The sequence below is a fragment of the Xyrauchen texanus genome, chromosome 16 (genome assembly GCF_025860055.1).
Source record: "Xyrauchen texanus isolate HMW12.3.18 chromosome 16, RBS_HiC_50CHRs, whole genome shotgun sequence".
NCBI classification, from domain to species: domain Eukaryota; kingdom Metazoa; phylum Chordata; class Actinopteri; order Cypriniformes; family Catostomidae; genus Xyrauchen; species Xyrauchen texanus.
In genome coordinates this window covers 21,548,543-21,572,110 of record NC_068291.1, presented here as the reverse complement: position 1 = coordinate 21,572,110, position 23,568 = coordinate 21,548,543, and the positions used below count along the sequence as shown (strand labels likewise).

General features: G+C 38.1%; 2 protein-coding genes and 1 pseudogene across 3 annotated transcripts; 1 reads left to right on the top strand and 2 right to left on the bottom strand.

Annotated features, from left to right (window-relative positions):
* Window positions 1–757: 757 nt before the first annotated feature.
* Window positions 758–3,785, bottom strand: LOC127656555 (pseudouridylate synthase RPUSD2-like; annotated as a pseudogene).
* A 299-nt stretch (window positions 3,786–4,084) lies between these two features.
* Window positions 4,085–8,721, bottom strand: LOC127657178 (protein-L-isoaspartate(D-aspartate) O-methyltransferase-like). Of its 2 annotated transcripts, none has more exons than XM_052145854.1 (8): window positions 8,502–8,721; window positions 8,241–8,345; window positions 8,123–8,154; window positions 7,892–7,996; window positions 7,534–7,654; window positions 6,199–6,284; window positions 5,893–6,062; window positions 4,085–5,787 (listed from the first exon to the last, which is right to left on the bottom strand). In XM_052145854.1, exons 1-8 carry the CDS (start codon window positions 8,617–8,619, stop codon window positions 5,775–5,777), a joined length of 750 nt encoding a protein of 249 aa, XP_052001814.1. In that variant the 5' UTR covers window positions 8,620–8,721; the 3' UTR covers window positions 4,085–5,774. The 2 variants fall into 2 exon arrangements, with proteins under 2 accessions (XP_052001814.1, XP_052001813.1); XM_052145853.1 differs by having other exon boundaries at window positions 4,085–5,751.
* A 108-nt stretch (window positions 8,722–8,829) lies between these two features.
* LOC127657264 (coiled-coil domain-containing protein 32-like) lies at window positions 8,830–17,889 on the top strand. The gene is made up of 4 exons (XM_052145983.1): window positions 8,830–8,970; window positions 9,243–9,465; window positions 9,556–9,709; window positions 17,063–17,889. The coding sequence occupies exons 2-4, from the start codon at window positions 9,249–9,251 to the stop codon at window positions 17,223–17,225; spliced, it is 534 nt and encodes a 177-aa protein (XP_052001943.1). The 5' UTR covers window positions 8,830–8,970; window positions 9,243–9,248; the 3' UTR covers window positions 17,226–17,889.
* Window positions 17,890–23,568: the final 5,679 nt, after the last annotated feature.

Below are 23,568 nucleotides of genomic sequence, written 5' to 3'. Positions count from 1 at the left end.
AATTTATCTTTTAGATATTCTGTTTGGTTTAATATTATTTCATTAAGGCCAATGTATGTGTCCTTGACATTGTCAAAACATCTTAAAAATATAAAGTGCCAAACTTTTAAAAAGTAAGAATGATTTGTGCCAAAAAAAAAATATTTTATGAAAATATGCAGCTGTATTATAAAACCTGCTGGTGTGGAACTCCTGTTGTTAAAAGCCTGTACGTAAAGTCAGATTTCAAGTTGTGTCTGAAGATAAACTATGATGAAGAAGTTCAATAAACATTTATTTTTAAAGGTGGTTTGACTGCACTCTGTGACTACTGTGGATGGTTTGCAGCTTACAATACTTTTTTGGATTGGACTTAACAAGATGAATAAAAACTGCCTTCTTTCTATCCAAAATGTGGCATTTGCAGGAGAAATTTTAATTAAAATGACTCTCACCTACTATTGCTTTTGAACAAAAAAGAATATTAAAGAAAACCATGAGACTTCGCTTTCATTCCCACAAATATTAAGTCCAATTTATTGCTGTGTGTTCATGTTCGAGAAGATGATGTCCTATTCAAAACAAAGGAGGAAAAATTTAATTCTAATTGAACCACAGTACTGAGTAATTCAAACTATATCACCAAAACATGGGAAAATAAAATAACTTCCAATTCATACCAAATACATTCAGTACTAGAAGGGGGCTTTTTTTAAATCCACATTATTGTTCTGTGATATCAGGTAACAAATATTTGATGAATACATTTGATTCTTGTTTACTCGAGAACCCAGTCTTCTTTGGCCCAGACAGGCAGTTTGATTGAATATTCAAAGTCAGGTCCTTTGTAGCGCAATGCATGTAGATACATAATCAAATCCTTCTCTGTTGGGTCAGGCCTCAATATTACACTCGCCACATAAATTATCTCTAACAAAAGTAGTTGATTCCAATGTTTTAGAGGATTAATTTGAGACAGAGTTTGTCTCTTTCTGTACACCATTCATCTCGACCGCAGTTTCACCTGCAGATCTACGGTTACCTTGTTGTTGGCTGTCTCCTGCCTTCCCTTCAAGCAGTGGCACTTTACAAGTACTGACATCACACACAACACTGCTTGATCCAGGTACAGTTTTTGATTGGTCATTATGTTCTTGTGCACCATCACTACACACCATCTTTGGTCTTTGCTTTCCTGAGATCTTTTCATCAGTTAAATCCAACAAGTGCAAACTCTCCTTGGCACAATGCTCTTCTATAAGGGCTTCTAGAATCACTTCATCGCTCATTCCCACCAACCCTCTTTTGGCTCGGTTCAGACCCCATGCAGAAGACCCAGAGATGGGACCATTGACGATGGGGAAGCCAAGGAACTGAAGATGAACTCGGATCTGGTGAGTCCGGCCTGAAGCGGCAGACAGCGCAGTACACTGGAGTGTCCATTATAGCTCAGCATCTGGAAGACTGTACGGCATTCTTTGCCTTTGGAATCCACCCTGCAGAGGCCCACCTTGAAGGACACTACCAGTATGGGTTCCTCAAACACCACCTCACCCTCAGGAAACTCCCCGTCCACTCCACAGACATACTCTTTCTCTAACTATGAAAATATATCAGGTTATGGTTAAATGCACTGGAAAAAACTATTTTGTGGTGAAGTAAATATAGCAATAAAGATTGAGTACTTTCTACGTTGAATAATTATTAAATTCTACAATTGTACACAAATTCAAACATGTAAAGATGAATGTTGTAGCTTATAAGTAAATATGATTTATGATTGTTTGTTATCTTTACAATGCATTATCATGCATGAATCATAAATAGAAACCTTGTCATATGTATTTGCTAATTTGAGTAAATTTCACTAAATGTAAAGTATAAGTATATTTTATTTAATTTTCAAAGCAGGCGTTCCAAGCATGCACTGGTCTTGAATAATTAATGAGCTTGCATAGTTTCACTGTATAACACCAATTTTATTGTTGACTTTGTTGATACAATTGACAACTTCATTTTTTTTTTGCGAAGTCTAAAGTTAAATTTCTACTCAAAATTACCTGTTTATGATTAAAAAAATATCTGTTGATTGTAACTGTCATCGTGTTTTGTGCACCAAGTGTTGAGGTCTGCGTGCGCAGCTCTGGATCTTGTTTCTATCACCATTAAAGCAAGGTGATGTTGTCACCTTGTCACCAATAGACTACAAATTATGCATTAAGCTTCCCTGTGGAAGGCTTCTGTATGTTATGCGGTACATGATTAAGTATGTTAAAAAAAGCATTGAAATTCCAGTACACACAAAAAAACATAGCTTAATTTTGTGCTACATTGCTTGAGTAAAATGTACAAACAAAATGTGAGTAATGCAAAGTCAACTCTACTTGAGAATTCTAATGAAATTCACCAAGAACTGTGTTTAGCCCTTAATTGAAAATATGGTCTGTTAAATTTACCAGCAAATTCTGCATGGAAATTGTTTCCTAGGATTATTTTTTAAGTAAACCGCACTCCAAATGTTTCTCAGTGTTGAGAGTGAGTGTAGATGAAGCCATGGTTTTGATTTAAGATTCAAGCATATAAATGTGATAAAATGCTCAGATACAGTTAATGACAGCATGCCACAGATGTACTTGTATTTAACCCATAAATTACACCATAATATCCCTGTAAGATAGATATGGAAGGGCAATCAATCTGGCATTCACGAAATACAATTTTGGAGACTATATACAAAGTATGGTCTTGCCGGTCTCGCACGTATCAATGTGTCCAGTTTTTTGGAGACCTCCAATCTACGAGCAAACCGCAACACACCTGAAGTGAGGCGATCATGTCGATGTACTGTATGGAGACAACTATAAGGCCTTTTTCTCTTCCCAGAATGAAGATGACCGTATTATGACGGTAGCGCCCACAGGGATGTACAGGTAGTGAAGCAGGCTTAATCTACCACCACAACTTCACCATCATCTACCAAAACACCAAGGGCTGCCCACTCACAGGGGGCTCATGGCGATACACGGTGTTCCTTAAATAGTCATTGTTCTAAAGAGCAAAAGAGATACGAATAATTATGCATACACAAATAGGCTTTATCATAAAGGCATGTAATTTGTAAATGTTGTCATGTTATCTACCTTGAGTGTTAAGTTTAAGTCATCCACTGGTATTTCATTCAGTCTAATGCGCCCATGACTGCTTTATCGTAGTAGTCCATAGACTCGGATCGAAATTCACTCTTGAAAACCTCAAAGAGAGTTATACCGATCCAACGTCCTTTACAGTAAGTCTTAAAATCAAAACAATAAGGATGCACTTTGCGAAGTCCGCCTTCAAAATAATACGAGATTTCTGCCAAATGTTCTTAGCTGAGACTCACGCCCGGATTGCGTCTCTGTGGAGGGGGGACGTACCTTTCTCCGGGACGCTGTTGGCCACCCTTCTTTCGCTTCTTACCGCTGTCTTGTCTTGCTGCCTCGTCGTATGCACGTTTACCTCTGTGTGTTCTAACCGTGTTGTCTGCATCACAGATGTCCGTGACCTCTTTAGGCTCCATGGCGTGTGATTTTGCGCAGGTCTGCTGTATTAGCTGCCAATGTTTGGCGTTGTTTAAGCGTGAGAAAGTGTCTGCTTGCGCAGTATTTCTCCTGACATTGAGAATTGACACCTGCGCTCGCAAGATGTTTAATACTCACGTATTCTTTTCGGTGTAAGTTTTCCAGCGAACCATTAATTTGTCTTTTTCCCAAAGTCCCCCCCCAACGCGTGAACCATTCCATACAGTAGATGATTGACCACGCTCACATGAAATTCGTCACATTGTGATGACGTTGCGCGACGTAATCTGTTAACGTGTTATATACAAAACACATTTAATTTTGAGTATCACATTTTCTAAAACAAGCAATCAAACAAAAAATATTCAGAATAGCAATTTCTTTGCTTAATTTATTTGACAAGATATATGTGTGCCCATTTTTTTTTTTTTTTGGATCTAATATATTTTTTACTTTTTACATAGGTATAGGGAATGTTAGGACTTATCGCTAAAATATGTTTTCTTAACAAAATGTTTAAAAAGTTTAGTTCACTTCGTAGTTCATCAACTGAGTGAATCCATCTAAAATGTAATAAATTAATATATTACAGTATATTGACCTCTACATAGGTCAATATACACTATACAGTGGCAAGAAAAATTGTGTAATTTCCTGTATATATGTATAAATTTGTCTTAAAATCTGATTTGATCTTCATTTAAGATACAACAATGAATAAGAACAATCGGTTTTTAACTAATAACACACAACATACTGTATTGTTCTTGTACATATTGAATACATAATTCAAACATTCACAGTGTAGTTTGGAAAAAAGTATGAGAAACCCTAGGCTAATAAATGGAGATGATTTAGTACCGTGGCTACTCTCCCTAGAAGTGGCCGTCCAGCCAAGATGACTCAAAGGGCACACTGCAGAATGCTCAAGGAGATTAAAAAAAAAAGAATCCTAGAGTGACAATTAAAGAATTGAAGTAATCATTGGAACTGGTTAACATCTCTGTTCATGAGTCTACTATACAGAAAACATGAAACAGGCATGGTGTCCATGGCTGTACACCATGAAGGAAGATGCTGCTTTCCAACAAAAACATGAATTTGAAACATGAAAGACCACCTTGACACTGAATTGTTTGGATAGAACATGCAGCACTATGTATGGCGTGACCCTAAACATAGAAGAAAATCCACTACAGAATGGATTAAAAAAAAGAAAATCCACCTTTTGGAGTGACCCAGTCAGAGCACAGACCTCAACCCAATAGATATGTAGTGGAATGACCTCAAGAGAGCCGTTAACACCAAACATCCTGAGAATATGGTTGATCAGAAGCAGGTCTAAACTGCTGCTACCGGAAACGTTTGGTTGAGGTTACTGCTGCCAAAGGAGGATTGACCAGTCATTAAATCCAAGGGTTCACTTACTTTTTCCAAAGCACTGTGAATGTTTAATGGGATTTTCAATTAAGACATGAAACATTATAATTGTTTGTGTGTTGTTAGCTTAAGCACATTGTGTTTGTCTATACTTGTAACTTTGATGAAGATGAGATCACAATTTATGACCAATTAATGCAGAAAACCAGCTAATTACAAAGGGTTCACATACATTTCGCAACTATATTGTATATGCACATTTATATTGATTATAAAAGTACAAGGCATTATAGTTTGTGTACATTTCATTACATGTAGATTAAGTGTTTGAGAATACGTTTTAAACTCATTCTTTATTTCAATAATTACAAGTATAGGATATGTCTGTTTGTTATTTATTAAAGCCTTGGCATATAACTTAGTGGTAATTACACATCAAAAGGATTCATCTTGCAAAGGTAGCATGGGAGAAGCTACATTTCAAGGTAACTGTTTTCTATCTGCATTATTCCTTTTGCTGTATGGTATGTTAAAGCTGAACCTATGACCATTTATGAAGCATACTAAGATCACACCTTCCTAGCAAAGTCTTTGATCACTCAAAACACAGTTTAGGTAAAAGAAGGGGGAACTCCTCAGAAACTGAGTGAATCCATCAACCTTTTGATAAGTGCATTCATTTCTGTCCTCTAGCAACTGCTGCATTTTGCACTTCAGTTTTAAGAATCAGAATGATCCAGGCAAGTATGTTGCTAGGCAGCAGGGCGAGTTGGGATGAGAGGCCTTCTCTCAGGCCTAATCGCTTGCTGAACCACAGCACCATGGCCATCTCCTGCAGGGGCAACGATACTGCAGTCAGAGCTCATCACTAGGAAAAGAAACAAATTAACAGCCACACAGTTGTAATAAGCTACAGTAGTAGTACACTATAAATAATTCAGTGCTTATTAACATCTTGATAACTGATAAATACCTTGGCCACTGGCGGTGTTTGTCTGTCAGTGGGACATAAACCACACCCATCAGTGCTTTCCTGAGGAACGTGCCATCACTCTGTCGGTCATACTGCTCAAGAACTTGGCTTCCACCCTCTGGGCCCACAGGCAAAACTAATCTCCCTCCTGGTTTCAACTGCTCCAAGAGCTGTTGAAGCACAGGTTTAAATAAGACTACATCAGAATATGTAAACAATAATTTAATTTAAATTCATTATAAGGTAATAAAAAAAAATGCATATATGCATATTTGTATAAATGCAAAACACAACTAAAATGCATACAGCTTTAGGAAGTGTAGGAGCAGCTGCTCCAACATGAATGGCATCATAGGGAGCTTCATCAGGAAAACCCAACCGTCCATCGCCCACTGCAAAAACAAAGAAAAACACAAAACCACCATTTAAGATGTAAAAACCTGTGTAAAATATGATTTTTTTTTTTATAAATAAATTACAAAAATACCAATATCCTAACACTTTAGGTAATTGTTCAATAGATACAATGGCAATGATAGTGCTTGGAAAAACACTTTTTTTATGTACCAAAACATTAAAACTATTAATCAGCCAAAACATTAAAACCACCTGCCTAATATTGAGTAGGTATCCCTCATGCCGCAAAAACAGCGCCAGTCTGCATCTCAGAATAGTATTCTGAGATACTATTCTTTTCACCACAATTGTACAGAGCGGTTATCAGAGTTACCATAGACTTTGTCAGTTTGAACCAGTCTCTCCATTCTCTGTTGACCTCTCTCATCAACAAGGCATCTGCAGAACTGCTGCTCACTGGATGCTTTACATCATTCTGAGTAAATTCTAGAGACTGTTGTGTGAGAAAATCCCAGGAGATCAGCAGTTACAAAAATACTCAAACCAGCCGTCCGGCACCAACAACCATCCATGCGATTGGTCTAATCAGCCAATCGTGTGGCAGCAGTGCAGAGCATGAAAACATGCAGATACGGGTCATGAGCTTCAGTTTATGTTCACATCAACTATCAGAATGAGGGAAAATGTGATGTCAGTGATTTGGACAGTGGCATAATTGTTGGTGCCAGATGGGCTGGTTTGAGTATTTCTGTAACTGCTGATCTCCTGGGATTTTCACACACAACAGTCTCTAGAATTCATTCAGAATGGTGCTAAAAACAAAAAACATCAAGTGAGGGGCAGTTCCGTGGACAGAAATGACTTGTTGATGAGAGAGGTCAACAAAGAATGGCCAGACTGGTTTGAACTGACAAAGTCTAAAGTCAAAAGTGTGGTGAGAAGAATATCACCTCAGAATGCTACTCAGAAATGCGGGTTGATGCAGTTTTGGTGGCACGAGGGGGACCTACACAATATTAGGCAGGTGGTTTTAATGTTGTGGCTGATTGGTGTGTGTATATAATAATATATATATATATATATATATATATATATATATATATATATATATATATATATACACACACACACACACACACACACACACACACACAGTATATAAAAGCATTTATATTAATTACCATGAAAATATTTTTATAGTAATTACAATTTTTCATTACCAGCATGTGCCATGTTAATCTGTTTAATAATGTCCTAAATGTATTGTCTTTAAAAATCCCTCACCCACTAGTTTAATTCGCCCAGAGGCAAGCAACTCTGGATCATCTGCCTTGACATTTTTCAAAGAGGCTTGAACCAGCTCTTCTATGTGGTCAATTCCCACCACCTTTCCCAATGGGCCTACCTGAAAAATGAACAAAATAAATCACAATGCAAATATTTCAGACATCATGCTACTTTTAATGATGTGTCCTGTCACAGCCTGTAATAATAGATGGAATCAGCACATAATCACGTAAACTTGTAAAAAATACAGTATTTGCTTGAAAGTCACTCCTTTAGCATTTTTAAAATCTTGACTGATTTATATTTTATATTTCGTATTTTAAAAAAGTACATAGTGAAAGAAGATTGCACTCACCATTCTGGCAAAGCATGCAGTAAGATAGCCACTTCCTGAGCCCACATCCAAGGCTGAGGCTCCTTCTGTTAACTTGTCACTGAGAACCTCAAGGGCATGTGCATGCTACACAAGCAGTAATATTAGTAATAAATGACACGTATAATATGGCATTTACAGCACTCAAACTTATGATACCAGTTTCTGTAAAACATTTCTTTGCTTTAATAAGCATCTGTTTGCCCTACGTACCATATGAGGAGCACTGATGGTAGCCTTGTATCCTTTGTAGAGAAAAAAAATCTTCTGTGATTTCATGTACTCGTTGCTTGTATTCAAAACAATATGCCTTTAGATACATGGAATTCACCTATGGACTGGGGAGAGTCAGAATAAGGGTGGTCTCCGGAATAAATCCCTCTATCAGTGGCAAGCATAGCATTAAACACTCGATCTCTTCGGATAACCCCATGATCTGTCAGAGAATTAGAAAAATAATACAAATTTTGGGCCATACTAATGCCACTAGGAGTTATAATGTTCAACGACCTGATAAGAAAACGTTTTATTGCAATATATGAAATAATAACATCCATCCATTTATCTATCTATATCTATCAATCAATCAAACCTCTTAAACGTGTGATGAGTTCTGCATGAGTTTTGCCACTAGATATCCATGCCATGGTTCTGGAGAGCAGCAAACCCATAGGGACCGCTACTGCTGCAAACCTAATCACAGTCTGCATATCCTAACGAGCACCGCCTGCAACAAATTACATTTGATACAAGATATATATATAGGTTGTAACAGTAATATGTGTTAAATTATTCGACCAAATGTTAACGTGCCGAAGAAGTAAACGGAAATAACGTTTGCAAACACATCTCCTCCACCAATCACATTCAGGGAAATGTTGACGGACAGGTGAATTGGCCAATCAAATTCAGTGGGAAATCTTCACCGGTTACGCGTACCTAAGCAGCAGTAGGGGGAAACAAACCGAGTCCAAAGGATTAATTTTTCATGCTAATTCTTGTATTTATTTTTCCTTTTAATCATTCTTCTCAAGTCTGAAGTGCATCGAGAGTTTTGTAAGGTAAGCACGCCGACTGTAGCTTTATGTACATCGTTATTTTCTACACGTTCACACTAAACGGTTTTGCTTGAGAGCAAATGGCAACAATCAACAACGTTTTGATACATTGTTGTTAATTATGGCAACACTATCAACAAATGATCGATTACATTTACCCACTTAATCAGACACCAGGCATGCTTTTAATTAAAATTAAATGCTCTGTAAACATGCTCGTCAGCCCAGAGTGTTTTCACATCAGTTACCTTAAATATATGCTTTAACTATTGGAGGACGTGATGATTGACGACTTCACAACCCATGTGGTCCGATCTAGTGGAGATCTTTGGTCTGAGGTCTGCTCCAGTCTGCCAGATCTACAGGGACATGATGATGGACAATTTACAGACTCATTTCAGCCTTCCTCTCGAGGGACCCTTCAGCCAAACACCCCCAGAGCTTCATTCAGCCCCTGGGAACCAATGGCTGACTCTGAAGTTTACATTGCTAGTTTAGGTACTGAAATTCTATTTCATTTGATCACATTTTTAATGTGGCCTGTTGACTTGTTCTCAAAGAGCATGTTATGTTATTGATACTTTTTAGAAAGTCGATTGAAGAGAATCAAGGGACAATCAAATGAGGTAACATCTAGGGTGATGCTCCGTTCCTTGTCCCAGGCAAAAAAGGAATGCTGGGATCGGTTTCTCCATGACGCTCAAACCTCAGAACTGTTCCAGGAAGGAAAATTCGATCAGAGGTATGGACAAAACTTCTTCGGTTACTCTTGTAATTTCTGTTCCCTGAGATGAGTGGAATGAGACATTGCTGTACGTTTTGGGGAAATTCCTTTTCCACGACCTAGTTGAAGCCTTTGTATCATAACGCCAATCTTATGATTGGCATTGGTGTTTGAGCCCACCCTTTTAGGCACATATTTGTCCTATATAAGCGGGTGCTCACACACCATTTCCTCCGAATTTTCTGACTGCGGACAAGAATGCATTGCTTGTACCTCAAAACTCTTAAGTAGTAGTGTGGCCAAGTTTGCAATGTCTCGTTCCCTATCGATTCAGTTCGACAGTTTACGAGACATTGCTGAACGCTTTGGGGAACGGAGTCCCATCACACCGCTCTACGTAATGTAATACCCTTAGATGCACCAGGGTATAAAACACTTAGAAGAATATGTATATAAGGTCACAGGCCCACCGAACAGTGACTTAGTATAATATCTCTTTAGTGTGTATGAAAATTAATAACACCACATGGTGAAAACCATATGGGAACTTAGTCTGAGGATGTATATGAGTCATATAATACACACAGTATAATTTAAGCCCTGCGTACCAGAGGTATTATTATTTTTATTGGAAGTGCTGGTGACGTCTAGTGGGAATAAATTTGTAGCGGCCTTCAAAGGCAACTGTATTCAAATGTAACGGGTAGCCTGCCCATGATAAGGGGTTTGGGCTCACCCGCCGGGTTTTGGAAAAGTACATTCTCTAGACAGAGAGGACTCGTGAAGGGATGACCACCACGTCTAGGTTATAAAACCTTGTGAACGTGTTTTGCAAAAACCATCCTGCTGCAAAAGCATATATCCTGTAAGAATATAACATTTGTCCATGCCCATGAAGAGACCATGCCTCTAGATGAAGGCGCTTTCACGCCAATAGGTCATCTCACACCCTGTGATTCATAAGCGAGGGCAAACACATCAACGATGTTTGACTGAGGCCAGAGCCAACAACAGTGCCATCTTTAAAGAGAACACATGTAACTCAACGGATTCCAAAGGTTCGTAAAGGGGGCTCATGAGCACCTTCAGCACCAGATTCAAGTCCCATGATGGAACCGTAGCAGGGCGAGGGGGCTTTAAGCACATTGCTCCCCTAAGGAACTTTATGATTGGATTGTGTCTGCCTATAGAGGTGCCAGCCTACGGGGAGTGAAATGCTGAGATGGTGGCTACATAAACCTTAAGCGTTGATGGAGTAAGACCTGTGTCCAACCACTCTTGAAGGAATATAAGAATCTCCTTTATGGGGCAATTCACTGGGTTTTTGCTGTGTGAAGAGCACCAATCTGTAAGCATACGTCATTTTAGTGCATAAAGGTGTCTCGTAGATGGCGCTCTAGCCTGCAAAATTGTGTTTTACCGACTGAGACAATTCTCTGCTCTGTCCAGGGGCCATACGTTCCACGGTTCCACAACTCCGGCTGGGGATGCCAAATCGTGCCCTGCGCTTTAGAGTGCAGATCCTCTCTCAGCGGTGTTTCCCATGGAGGGCTGGGTAATATCTCTATTTCTGGAAACCATGGTTGGTCGGGCCATTTCGTCTCAACCAACAGAACTGTTCCTTGTCCTCTCAGACTTTGCTGATGACAGCGTATTGGGGAAATGCATATTTGCACATCATCTGCCACTTGTGGGCAAAGACATCCACTCCCAGTGGGGCTTGGGACATGGAGTACCAAAGAGGGCAGTGGGCTCTGCAGAGGCAAATAGGTAGATTTTCAATTTGCCAAACAGTTCCCCAAATCTTCATAACTGTTTGAGGATGAAGTCTCCATTCCCCTGCAATCAGGCCCTGGCACGACAGCATGTCCGCTCCGCAGTTCAAATGGCTCGGGACATATGTCGTGTGTAGGGAAAGAAGATGCAGCATGCTCCACACAAGGAGGCGTTGCACCTAGGCTGAACATTGGTAGCGATGGAGTGCCGCCTTGGCGATTTATGTGCGCTAGCACTGACATATTGTCTGAATGAATCAGAATGTGATGATTCACTATGTTGGAATGCTTTCTCCGCTAAGAAGACTGCTAGCATTTTCAAGCAGTTGATGTGCCACACTCATTTCACCGCTGTACAAGTGCCGAAATCTGGGTGTCCATCGCACAGTGTAGGACGCATCCATGGTCACCACTTCTCGTCTGAAAACCTGACCCAACATCACACCCTGCTGATAAAGTTTTGGAGCTGTCCATGGTGCTAGAGCAGCCAGGCAGCAGTAAGTCGCAAATGCGCCCCTGATGCGATCCAGCACTGAAGAGGTCTCGTGTGTAAAAGACCTAATTCTATGAGGGAGTATGCTGCCACCATAAAACCCAGCATATTCTGAAAAGACTTCAGTGGAAATGTTTTTCCCAGTTTGAACTGAGACAGACACTGGTGAATGGTCTTGACGTGCTCGCTCTTGAGGTTCACACGCATACTCATGGAGTTGAGTTGAACCCCCAAAACGGAGATTTGTTGGCTGGGGGAAAGTGTCGCTTTTCGCCTAGTTCACATTGATACCCAGGCTGTTCAAATGGTGAAGTATAATATCCCTGTGCTCGCATAGCAGATTCTCTGATCAGGCCAGTATTAGCCAATAGTTAAAGTTGAGTTGAGGGGCGAGCGCCACATTGTGAATGTGTGCAGTGCCAGAGACAATCCGAAGGGAAGGACTATGAATTTATGTCATTCCTTCGAATGCAAATCTCTAGATCTCCAGAACAAGGACGATCCTAGAGCAGAGCATCCTGAGACTCATGTCCTCGAAGTGAGAGCTGTTTCAGTGTGGGTGCGGCCCAGACAGCGAATGCAGCTCTCATGTTGGTCTGACGGAGCGATGTGTAGCTCACAGGATCACTTGCAATACGACATCTTTAAAAAGACGTGTACACACAAGCAGCTTTTTTTACGTCACTTGAACGGAATATTACTAATATATATATATATATATATATATATATATATATATATATATATATAAATGTGTGTGTATAAATATGAAAGGATACAACTCCTGGCTGTGGGAAGCGGCTATATGTCTCGCGGAGAGACTTCTTCGCTGGAACACTAGAGAGGGCGGGTTATCCTCTCTGCAGGCACTGAGAGTCAGGTGAAGAACGTCCTGATGCTGCTGCAGGGAATCCCATCAGTTGATGGGTATCCATTGACGGCGAAGAGAGGGCTGATCCAGGTGCGTAGTCAAGACAAGATGATGTCGGTCTTGAAAGAATAAAATTCTGAAGAAATGGTGTGTGAGCATCTTCTTATATAGGACAAATGCTTACCTATATGGGTGGGATTCATACGCCATTGCCAAACATAAGATTGCTGTTTTGATACAAAGGCTTCAACTAGATTGTGGAAAAGGAATTTCCCCAAAGCGTTCAGCAATGTCTCATGAACTGAATCGATAGGGAACCCATCGCTCTCAAGCATTGTGAACTTTGACCCTCTTATATCTGCACATGGGATAGCTGTCTACCAAAATAATAAAAATTCAACTTTTAACACCTTTTCATATTCATAATTTCCTGAAATGTGAATATAAAATCTTTAATAAGCTATACTAGTTTTAATAATTTTACAATGTCTTATCAGTATTGATTATTACTAAGATTTTACTATGAATATTAAGGTTAAAATATGGTTACTATAATAAAACCATGGGAACCAATTTATTGCAAGGGAACCGAAAACTATTTTTTAAAAAAATTCTCACCCTGTCCTCTGGGCTCCGTAGGGTGGGACTTTTCTAACTGATTATGCCTTTTTAAAAAATAGCTAATAGTCTTTAGTTTATGTCGCAGTGCCAGGCAAAGACACACACACACACACACACACACACATACATACCCCTGTTGCTTCTCATACCAGAGCCGGTGATTCAATACAGAGTCTGACCTCTTTCCACTGACTTAAGAACTGAACGATGGTCTAACTGTCCACGTTACTTACCAACCGGCAAACAGTGCATCACGGTCTCAACGAGGCAGATTAATGAGAAACAAGCAAAAAAAAGATGACAATATATATCAATGTTTGAATCACAAAAAAACACTAAAAATAAAGAATAAAGAACACTTACTTGTGCTTTACATCCCAAAAAATCTCTAAAAATCAGCTGCATTAAAAATCTATACTTCAGCAACTTTCCTTGCATCCAACTCCCGCCCGCATACGTGTTCAGTTCAGAAGTGATCATCCCTATGCCCTATTCCCTTTGAAGACAATTGCCCTCCACTGTGAGAGCTTCAGAGGGCTGAAAGGCAGTGGTGTACAGACCTCAGCAAGGGGGGGGTAAGGATAAAAAAAAGGGGACGATAATTTTTGGAATAAGTAGTACTTTATATTATTTGCATATATTTTAAGCATTGTTCGTTTATATACATATTAAATTGGATATGTATATAAAAGAACAATGCTAATTGCCTGTTCTGTTATCTTTCTCACAAGGTATTACGTTTTTTAGATATGGTCCATGGTAATGCCATGTTTTTGACACATGCCATAGTAAAACAATGGCATTTTTGAAGTACCTTGTAATGACAAAAAATAATGAAATATGAATAATGTAACCATTCAGTATTATGGCATTGCCCTGGTAACACCACAGTGCTAATTTTTGTCTTGTCTCATCACTTTTCTCATCTCTGCTCCCTCATTTCATCCTGTCATCTCTGCTGCTTCCTCTCTGACCTCACAATTCTCTTATAGAACTGACATTTTCACTTAATTTTCTTTCATATGAATGTTGTTATTTTACTGTACAGCAGTAATTTGATAATGATGTGCCAAGATAGTAATAGAGTGCAACAGTGCCCACCCACTTTTACAGCCTTTTGGGTTCTGGAAGGTTTTCCCTAAAGTTTTTAGCATAGGCCTTTCAAAACCTTCAAATCCTCCATAAAAAAGTTGTAAGTTATGACAAATTCCAACCAGCTCAGAGGTGAATCACAACATCGAGAACTTTGTTTTAAGTCAAACAAGTATTTGTAAATCGGACAAAAAGACAAAGATACAAGACCGTGTACTTCTCGTCTTTCATGAGTGCATGAACTACAATCCCACGAAGCATTGCAAAGGATGTTATTGAATAAAAAAATTATGGAAATACATAAAACTATTGATTTTAGGTTGTTGATCATAAGTATAGAAACAATATTAAGATAATTGCAAAATATTCCGATATGTACAAATATTTAAGTATTTTGAGTGTGAAGGGAGATCGACTTTGCCTCATTCAGTGTGTCATTGGAGTGGGCGGTTGCTCCTCGGTTCTCTGATTGGTGGATCTTTCTTTGTTGTGGGTAATTTATTGGTTTACCAGGAATTCCACTATCAAACACGATTTTTAAACAATGAAGTTGAAATCACGCAGACTAATGGCTTCAATGGAATCATATACCATCGATGAACAACCTTGTAGCTCAGGATACATCTGTCTTTAAAGGTTTATAAGTTATTTTTTAAATCAGTTAATCTATGGAAAACATTTGTGATTTTTACTTCCGGAACCAGACTGTTTAGTCTGGTTGCCTACATGTCCAAAAAATAGTAATATATTGGTACTTTTTTGAATGTGATTTGTGAGCATCTTTTTTTTTTTTTTTATGTGATTTGTGAGTTTTTTGTTTATACAAAAAGTTAACTTTTTTTCTTTTGGCTAAATCAGGCAGATCCTTCAGGTTCTGACTGTATTCTTCAAAATACTTATTGAATTTTTATCTACAATGTAAGCAACGTGACCACTCACTTATAATTAATAAAGCTGTCCACACTCACTGCAAGTGTGCAATGTCAGAAATGCTGTAGCAATCGAGCATTATTCTTTTGATGAACTTGCACTACAATACCGTACATACATACACTGCATAGAGTGGACTTTTTGTCTGACCTGTTACTCGTCTGAGGGAAAGCCACTTCGATGATCCCGGAGGCGAATTTCCAACAGCATTTTTGCACCATTGAAGGGCACTGTGGGAAGTGGATGAGACTCGAAGGGCTGTTCCATGAAAATAAATCCTTTCGCTAAGGGTCCTTCAACAAGACGAATGGTACATTCATACAGTAATGATGCCATGTTACTTTCATAGTACTTACATCAAAGGCTCTGCCCTTCAGAGTAAATAGGCATAGGGATGATCACTTTCGAATTCGCCCTGATCTGCTGTAGCTGTTAAAAGCACCTCCAAGGTTCCACTTTTCTGAATGCTTTTGCGATTTACAATGAAAGCTCACATTGAAACATTATTACTGATATTATGAGATTATTGTGAGATTTTAATCTATTTTATTTATTATTAACACTATACCCCCTTTTCTGCACAACCAGAAGGGTACCTTTATATTTGTGAACGAAATGGGCTGCCTTCCTTCTGTGCATGCCACTGCTGAAATCATTATTGGTCATTCAAAATTTCCTTTTTAAGTGATTGTCTTATTGGAAATTATGTTTGGAATGACCCAACAGCAAGTATTATGATCTCTTTTAATTGCCCTGTGAAGGCATCATCAGCGCAGGTTAGAACAACAGCCAGACATGTTGAACAGTTATAGGGGGAGGGTGTGTTCTTATTCTAAAAAACTATTGATTGGACAAAATTAATTTTGGTTGGATAATGTAGGTTAAATTAACAGTAAATTGTGAGTAATACTTTTTTCTGGGTCAGTTTTGCCGTAGGAAAGAATGCAGATTTTAAATGTTTGTAACTTCTGAAAATGAATTTGATCATCCTTTTAGAAGTACACTAGCATATAGATTAACTTAAAGATAATAGATATGGACTAAAAGCTGCAAAGCTTTACTTCTGATTTCACAGGGTCTTTAAAAAATTATGAGCATTAAGCGAGGAACTTTGTGAACCATTTAGTAATAACTAAAATAATTAAATTGCAGTAACTAAAAGAAAATGAATGGCAATAACCAAAAACAGACTTTCTATGGTGCTATTTAAACATGGACTGCATATTTATACTGACAAAATGCAATGTGGACCATGGGCCATTCATTAATTCCAAACTATTTCAGCATGTATATTTTCTATTTTCATTCTCTCACTGGAATGGTCTGCTGCAGATTACAAAATAACATCTCAGTGAAAGGTTAAGACTCTGACTTGACCTCTCCAAAATACTGAATTACTTCTGCTTGAACAACTCTGTTGTTGATTTACTCTTGAGTTGTTGTGACCCAACAGCACAGGTGTCAGAAAGTACAAAATATGTTTGCAGATCCAATTTCATTTGTATAGTGCTTTTTACAATACATATTGTTCCAAAGCAGCTTTACAGAAAATACAAGTAGAAGAATACTGCCTTTCTTTTATTTTGCAGTGCTTTGGAACATTTCAAGCGCTGGCTGTCCCCTGAAAGTGTGGCCATCAATGCAGAAGAGCTGGAGTACCTTCTTTTGCCCACAAAGAACAGTGAGGTTCCTGCCAGCATGGCCCAAACTGATAAGCAATGTGAAGAGGAGTGCCCAAGCCCAGAGAAATAACCATATCACAGCAATAACCAGTTTTGCTCTACTGACCATCAGTGTTAGGAGAATTAAGTGTTTAAAGGGTCTTGTTGTGGAAAGCAACTATAAAGTATTGTGACCTATTTAAGGGGGATCATTTGTTAACCTGAGTTACCATTGACTTCATTGCATCTTTTTTCCATAAAATGAAATTGAATGGTCACTAAGGCAGTCATTATGCCTAAAATAATCTTTTGTGTTTCATGCAAGTTAAAAAGTCATATGGGTTTACAACAACATGAGTCGGGTAAGTAAATCGTGACATCATTTTTTTACTATCCCTTTTAAGGTATCTTTGGCTCTGCATGTTTCTTAATCTGTTTTCAATTCAGGAATGCTGGGCATCCTCTTTATTCATATGTCAGTCTTAACACTGCTAGACAATAATGGTCTAGTGTGCGTATATAGGTCTGGAAACAAAGATTTTAACAATACTTAAGACAGTAAAATATGAATTGCCAAAGATCGCACTACATTCTCTTCAGTGGCAGAATTGTAATTTGAGTGAAGTACATAGTCTGAACACAGTAAATATTCTTACCAGCCAGAAGAACCTGAACCTTCACTAAATGTTGTCACGTAACATTCCACAAATACTGTATATCAATCAAATCTCGTAATTTTTTTGCTATTAAATTTAAATGGAAATTGTTGCTTCTTGTTGCCTTTTCTGCACCATTGGAAGTGGTATTTACAAAGATAACAGTGTTCTATGTATATATAATTATGAGCATTAGTCTTTGTCATATCTGGGGCTGCAGTATAAAACTTCTAAAATATGCTCTAAAGAATAGTCCTAAACTTTGACTTATGTGTCAAATAATTATTAGTAAAAAGAGGGACTTTTATCAAAGTCTAAGCCTGATTCTAATGTGCTAACCTAGGTGACACTGAAAGGGATGGTTCACCCAAACATGAAATTCTCTCGTCATTTACTCACACTCATGTCATCTCAGATGTGTATCACTTTCTTTCTGCTGCTGAAAACACATTTTTTTAGAAGAATATTTCACCTTTGTAGGTCCATGCAATGCAAGTAAAGGGTGACCAAATTGTATACCTCCGAAAGCACATAAAGGCAACATAAAACTAATCCATAAAACTCCAGCAGTTAAATCCATATTTTCTGAAGCGACATGATAGGTGTGATAGAGAAACAGATCAATATTTAAGCCATTTTTTACTATTATTCTCCACTCTATCTTTTAACATTGTTCTTAATTTGATTTTGGCGATTTGCATTCTTCAAGCATATTGCCACCTACGGGGCAGGGAGGAGAATACATAGTTCCCTCCCTCTGTGTACTGAAAAAGGCAGATGGTCAAGTAGGTTGATAAGAATAATGACTGAATTTTAATTTCAGGATGAGCTATTTCTGGGTTAAAACTCAAATTTAACACTTACCTCTAATTTATCTGCCCCAGAGCTAATTAAAATGCATAGGTCATTAGATTAGATAAAACATATATGAAACCGTTATAGATGTACTCAGTAAGTTTTGTTCACGTCATCTTAGACTGAAACTGATGCCTGGATGCAGCATCATTCAATTGCAATTGTTTTAAGTTACAGAAGCCAATGTAAAAATTCACAATTCACAGTCAGCCATTATTAATTTAATACATGAGTGAAAGTGTCCGATAAAAGGGATGGTTGCTAAGATTAGTAGTAGTGTAGTAGAGTGTAGTAGCCTATTCGGCTGATCATGTGATCCTAACATGGCAGCCCCCATGAGGAGACCCTCTCCATGTAGAATAAAACAGCTTTTATAAGGTTACTGATGTGACTTGAGTCTTCATGTCATGTGAGTGGTCATGATTTTACACGTATGTTTCAAAACAATTACTGAGTGCACCTTTAAAGAACGTTTAGTGTAATATTCCCATTGTTTATGACCGTGTGACCTCCCAGCAAACACAGAACGTTCTCCTAACGTTAGCGTGTGGTTTCCGTTTGGTTTTTCCTAACGTTCTAACAACGTTTTTTTTTTTTTTTTTTTTTACCAGAACGTTCCGTGAACCAAAAAATGTTTGCTGGGAGCTGTACACTTGTATTTAGAACATTAATGAAATATATTAAAGGAGCTCTCATTAGATTCTTGTGTATAACCTTTGCAGTGTTGCATAATATTTTTTGCAACGCAGTAACCAATAGATGTCACTATTGTTGAATATGGATGAGGTACCGCTCCAGAGCATTCCTGTCATTATAGCATCATTGCTTTGTTCGAAAGTTGCATGTTGGCAATGATAGCCCTTTTAACTAAATATAAAGTGTGAGATCTATAATATCAATTTTTTTTCTTTCTTTATTTTTTTCATTTATATTTTGTTAATCAATGAATATAATTTGTCTCGCTTACGATAAAAGATAGCTGACGCTGTTATTTGAGCGTCAATAGTTTTTTAATCGAACTATTAAAACTTAAATAAAATGCTATTTCTCACCCAAACCGAACATATTTACAAAAATAAATCTATGTTTATGTCTCATTTTCTAACTGGGTAAGGTCAGTACAATAAAACTTAAAACTTGATGGCTGTGTAGTCAGCTACCTACCTAGACAGCATCTTGGGCGCAATCGATTCGAGATATATATATATATATTACTGTCACGTGTTCAATGTCCATATAAATTTAGCCTCAGGTGAAAATATCTTCAAAGTTAGGCTTAGATATCATTACAGAAGTAGGCTGGTCGTTCTTGAATGTTCCCCATCCCACACGTGCTGCGCGGGTTAAATCTCCAGTCATTATGTATCTGGCGGCGGTCCTCGCACTAAATGTACACGAGTTCAGAAGTCTGATTTGACTGAAATTGTCCGTCTTTTTAAACGTGTGGTTCGTGGTTCACAGTGACAACGTCTTAATTTACTCAGTCTATGAAGAACTCTTCACCTAGCCTAGCCTACATGAAGTGGACCATGCATCGTCTACTGAAGAGGTGATTAAGAGGACAAAGGTGGGACATTTTCTTTCTTTAATACACAATTTTATCTTGAAATGAGCTTTAACAGAAATAATGCTGTACAATATTGTGCAGACTGAATACTAAGACAGCTGAGCTATAGGGAAGTATGATTTTTTTTTTTTATAAAGCATTGAAAACGTATCAACAAATCTAATTAACAGGTATAAATAACATGCATGTAAACGCAGATATGTATAGAGGTTGTGTCGTTTATGCAAGATGTAGCACTTGTTATTCCGTCATCATTTTTCCAAAGGAGATATGTTAATTCCTCTTTTATCATTAGGGTAACTAAATAAGTTTAGACTCTCATTACTTTCTATATGGCTAATATGTCTCAATAAACTGAGGAAGCTGAGTTACTATTCAATTTAATCCGTTTTTTGGGGACTGACCATTACCGCTTTTAGATTACCTGTAGAGCTGGGTAATGTATCTGCTGCCTTCACGTTTTAGAGATTTACTACTACTCGCAGTGTCTAGTGGTGTAAGTTATGTATGTTATCTGTCATGGTAGAATATATTAAATGTTATAGAAAAAGAGGTCATATGAATGTATTAGGTGAACTGATCAACGCCATTAAAGGTCGTATTTTTCCATGAAGTTTTTTTCTTTCTTTTTTTTTTTATAAGGAAAAAGCAGCTTTATTAAGATTTCCATTAGAATTATTCTAATATTATTCTCACTTTTTATTTTAAAGGGTGTGAATAGTGATTATATGGTGAATGTATTTTGGTCAATGTCATATTTTGTCCGGATCTATGAAGTTGATTAAAATAAATTAATAAATCCAATTCACACATACAATTAGATAAATACATCTCTACTATGATGATCATTTTTTTCCCCATTTCTGTGTTCAAAGTAATTAAAAAAAAATATTTTGTAAAACAGTAAAAATATAAAAGTCTAATTAAAAGCTGAAGTTCTGGTAAGAAAGAAATGTTGGCATAAATAGGAGTACTGGAGTAATCTTTTAATTTGGAACAATTTTGTTTTCAAATATTATTCATATTTGAAAAATTTTGTCCTCCCCACAAATTAAGTCCCATGCTGCAGGTAGCCATTCTGTTGTCATGCAACAAAAAATTATAAATTAAATGAAAATAAAACAGAAAGGACCCCTTTAGACTGTAGTGACTGTATGTCTAAGTTTAAAATGATATACACTGGCAGCCAAATGTTTGGAATAATGTACAAATGTTGCTGTTTCTAAAGGAAATTGGTACTTTAATTCACCAAAGTGGCATTCAACTGATCACAAAGCATAGTCAGGACATTACTGATGTAAAATACAGCACCATCACTATTTGAAAAAAACATCATTTTTGATCAAATATAGACAGGCCCCATTTCCAGCAGCCATCACTCCAACACCTTATCCTTGAGTAATCATTATAAGTTGCTAATTTGGTACTAGAAAAACACTTGCCATTATATCAAACACTGTTGAAAGATATTTGGTTCATTAAATGAAGCTTAACGTTGTCTTTGTGTTTGTTTTTGAGTTGCCACAGTATGCAATAGACTGGCATGTCTTAAGGTCATTGTTAGGTCAAAAATGGCTTTCTCTAAAAACTTGTAAGTAAATCATTGTTTTGAGGAATGAAGGCTGTACAATGCTTGAAATTGCCAAATTTCTGAAGATTTCATACCAAATTTCTGAAGATTTCATACAAAGGTGTACAAAGACAAAGACAAAGTCTTCAAAGACAAAGGACAACTGGTTCTAACATGGACAGAAAGAGATGTGGAAGGCCAGATATACAACTAAACAAGAGCATAAGTACATCAGAGTCTCTAGTTTGATAAATAGACACCTCACATGTCCTCAGCTGACAGCTTCATTGAATTCTACTCACTCAACACCAGTTTCATGTTCATCAGTAAAGAGAAGACTCAGGGGTGCAGGACTTATGGGAAGAATTGCAAAGAAAAGGCCACTTTTGAAACAGAAAAAAAATGAAAAGGTTGGAGTGGGCAAAGAAACACAGACATTGGACAACAGATAATTGGAAAAGAGTGTTATGATCCCAACCCCATAGAGCGTTTATAGGATCAGCTAAGACTGTAAGGTGCGTGAAAAGACAGCCACATCTAAAGCAAGTGCTACAGGAAGTGTGGGGTGAAATGTCACCTGAGTATCTGGACAAACTGACAGCTGGAATGCCAAAGATCTGCAAAGCTTTCAGAGAAGTTTTTGATGAGAACTCTTTGAAGTAGTTTAAGAAGTTCTGAACATTATTTTCAAATTGTAATAGTCATTTTTCACGTTAATGTCCTGACTATACATTGTGATTAGTTGAATGCCACTTTTGTGAATAAAAATATACATTTCTTTCCATAAGAGCAAAATCTGTACAATTGTCACACTTTGTCTCCACCGTGTTCAAGGACTCTTATTTTGAAGTTTTCTCCTGCACTACATTTCCCAGAATCCACTGCCCTAATCACTTCCTCGTTATCCCCACCTGTATGCCATTCCTAGTTTTGATCATTAGTTGTCAGTCCTTGAACGGTAATGTTTGAATTGTGATGTTTGAATGGAAATGTTTGTTAAAGTGTTTGTTTCCACTCCAGCATTAGTTTCCTCTCCAGCGAATGTCCTACTCCTGTGTTTTTAATTAAAAGACTCTACTCCTACATTTCCCCTTCCACTCCTGGGGCACCAAACGTTACAGAAGGACTGATCAATAACTACAGAAGAATACGATTCACTTAATTCACCTAATAAGCCTCACTTCAAGGAGCACTTCACTGAGCATGGAGCCAACAGCTTTATTTTTGGAGCTTTCCAGGAAGGATCTTCCCCTACTGGAATACCCAACCAGGTTCCTTCGCCTCGCAGCTACTTACAGACTATGAGTACCTCAAACCCATTTATGGTATGGGATTAAACTTGAACCATACAACAGCGCTTCCTGTGGTGGGGAATCTCTCCCTGGTGGAGTATGTTGCGGCTACTCTAATCCTCCATCTACCCTCATTACCCTCCTTCTCCAAAATAACTAATCTCCCAGTTTTCTCTCCTCACATTGAGGGTTATGGCGGTAACTCCAAGCCTTCCTAGGCCCCAGCTTCCACGACTCCTTCCTCGCCCTATGTCTCCAAGGTAACGCCACTCCACGGTCAAAGAGCCAGCGCCCACGCCTGCCACGGTCAAAGAGCCGGCGCCTGTAGCCTCGACCATCCCCGTAACCATGCTTTCTGTTGGCCAAAGGAGAAAGAAAAGGAAGAGGGCACCTTCTCTCCAGTCCTTGCCGGTGCTTACGACTGCGGAGTTCGTTCCCCAGTATCTGCCAGTATTCACGACCGCGGAGGTCATCCCCCAGTCACTTTGTGTCCA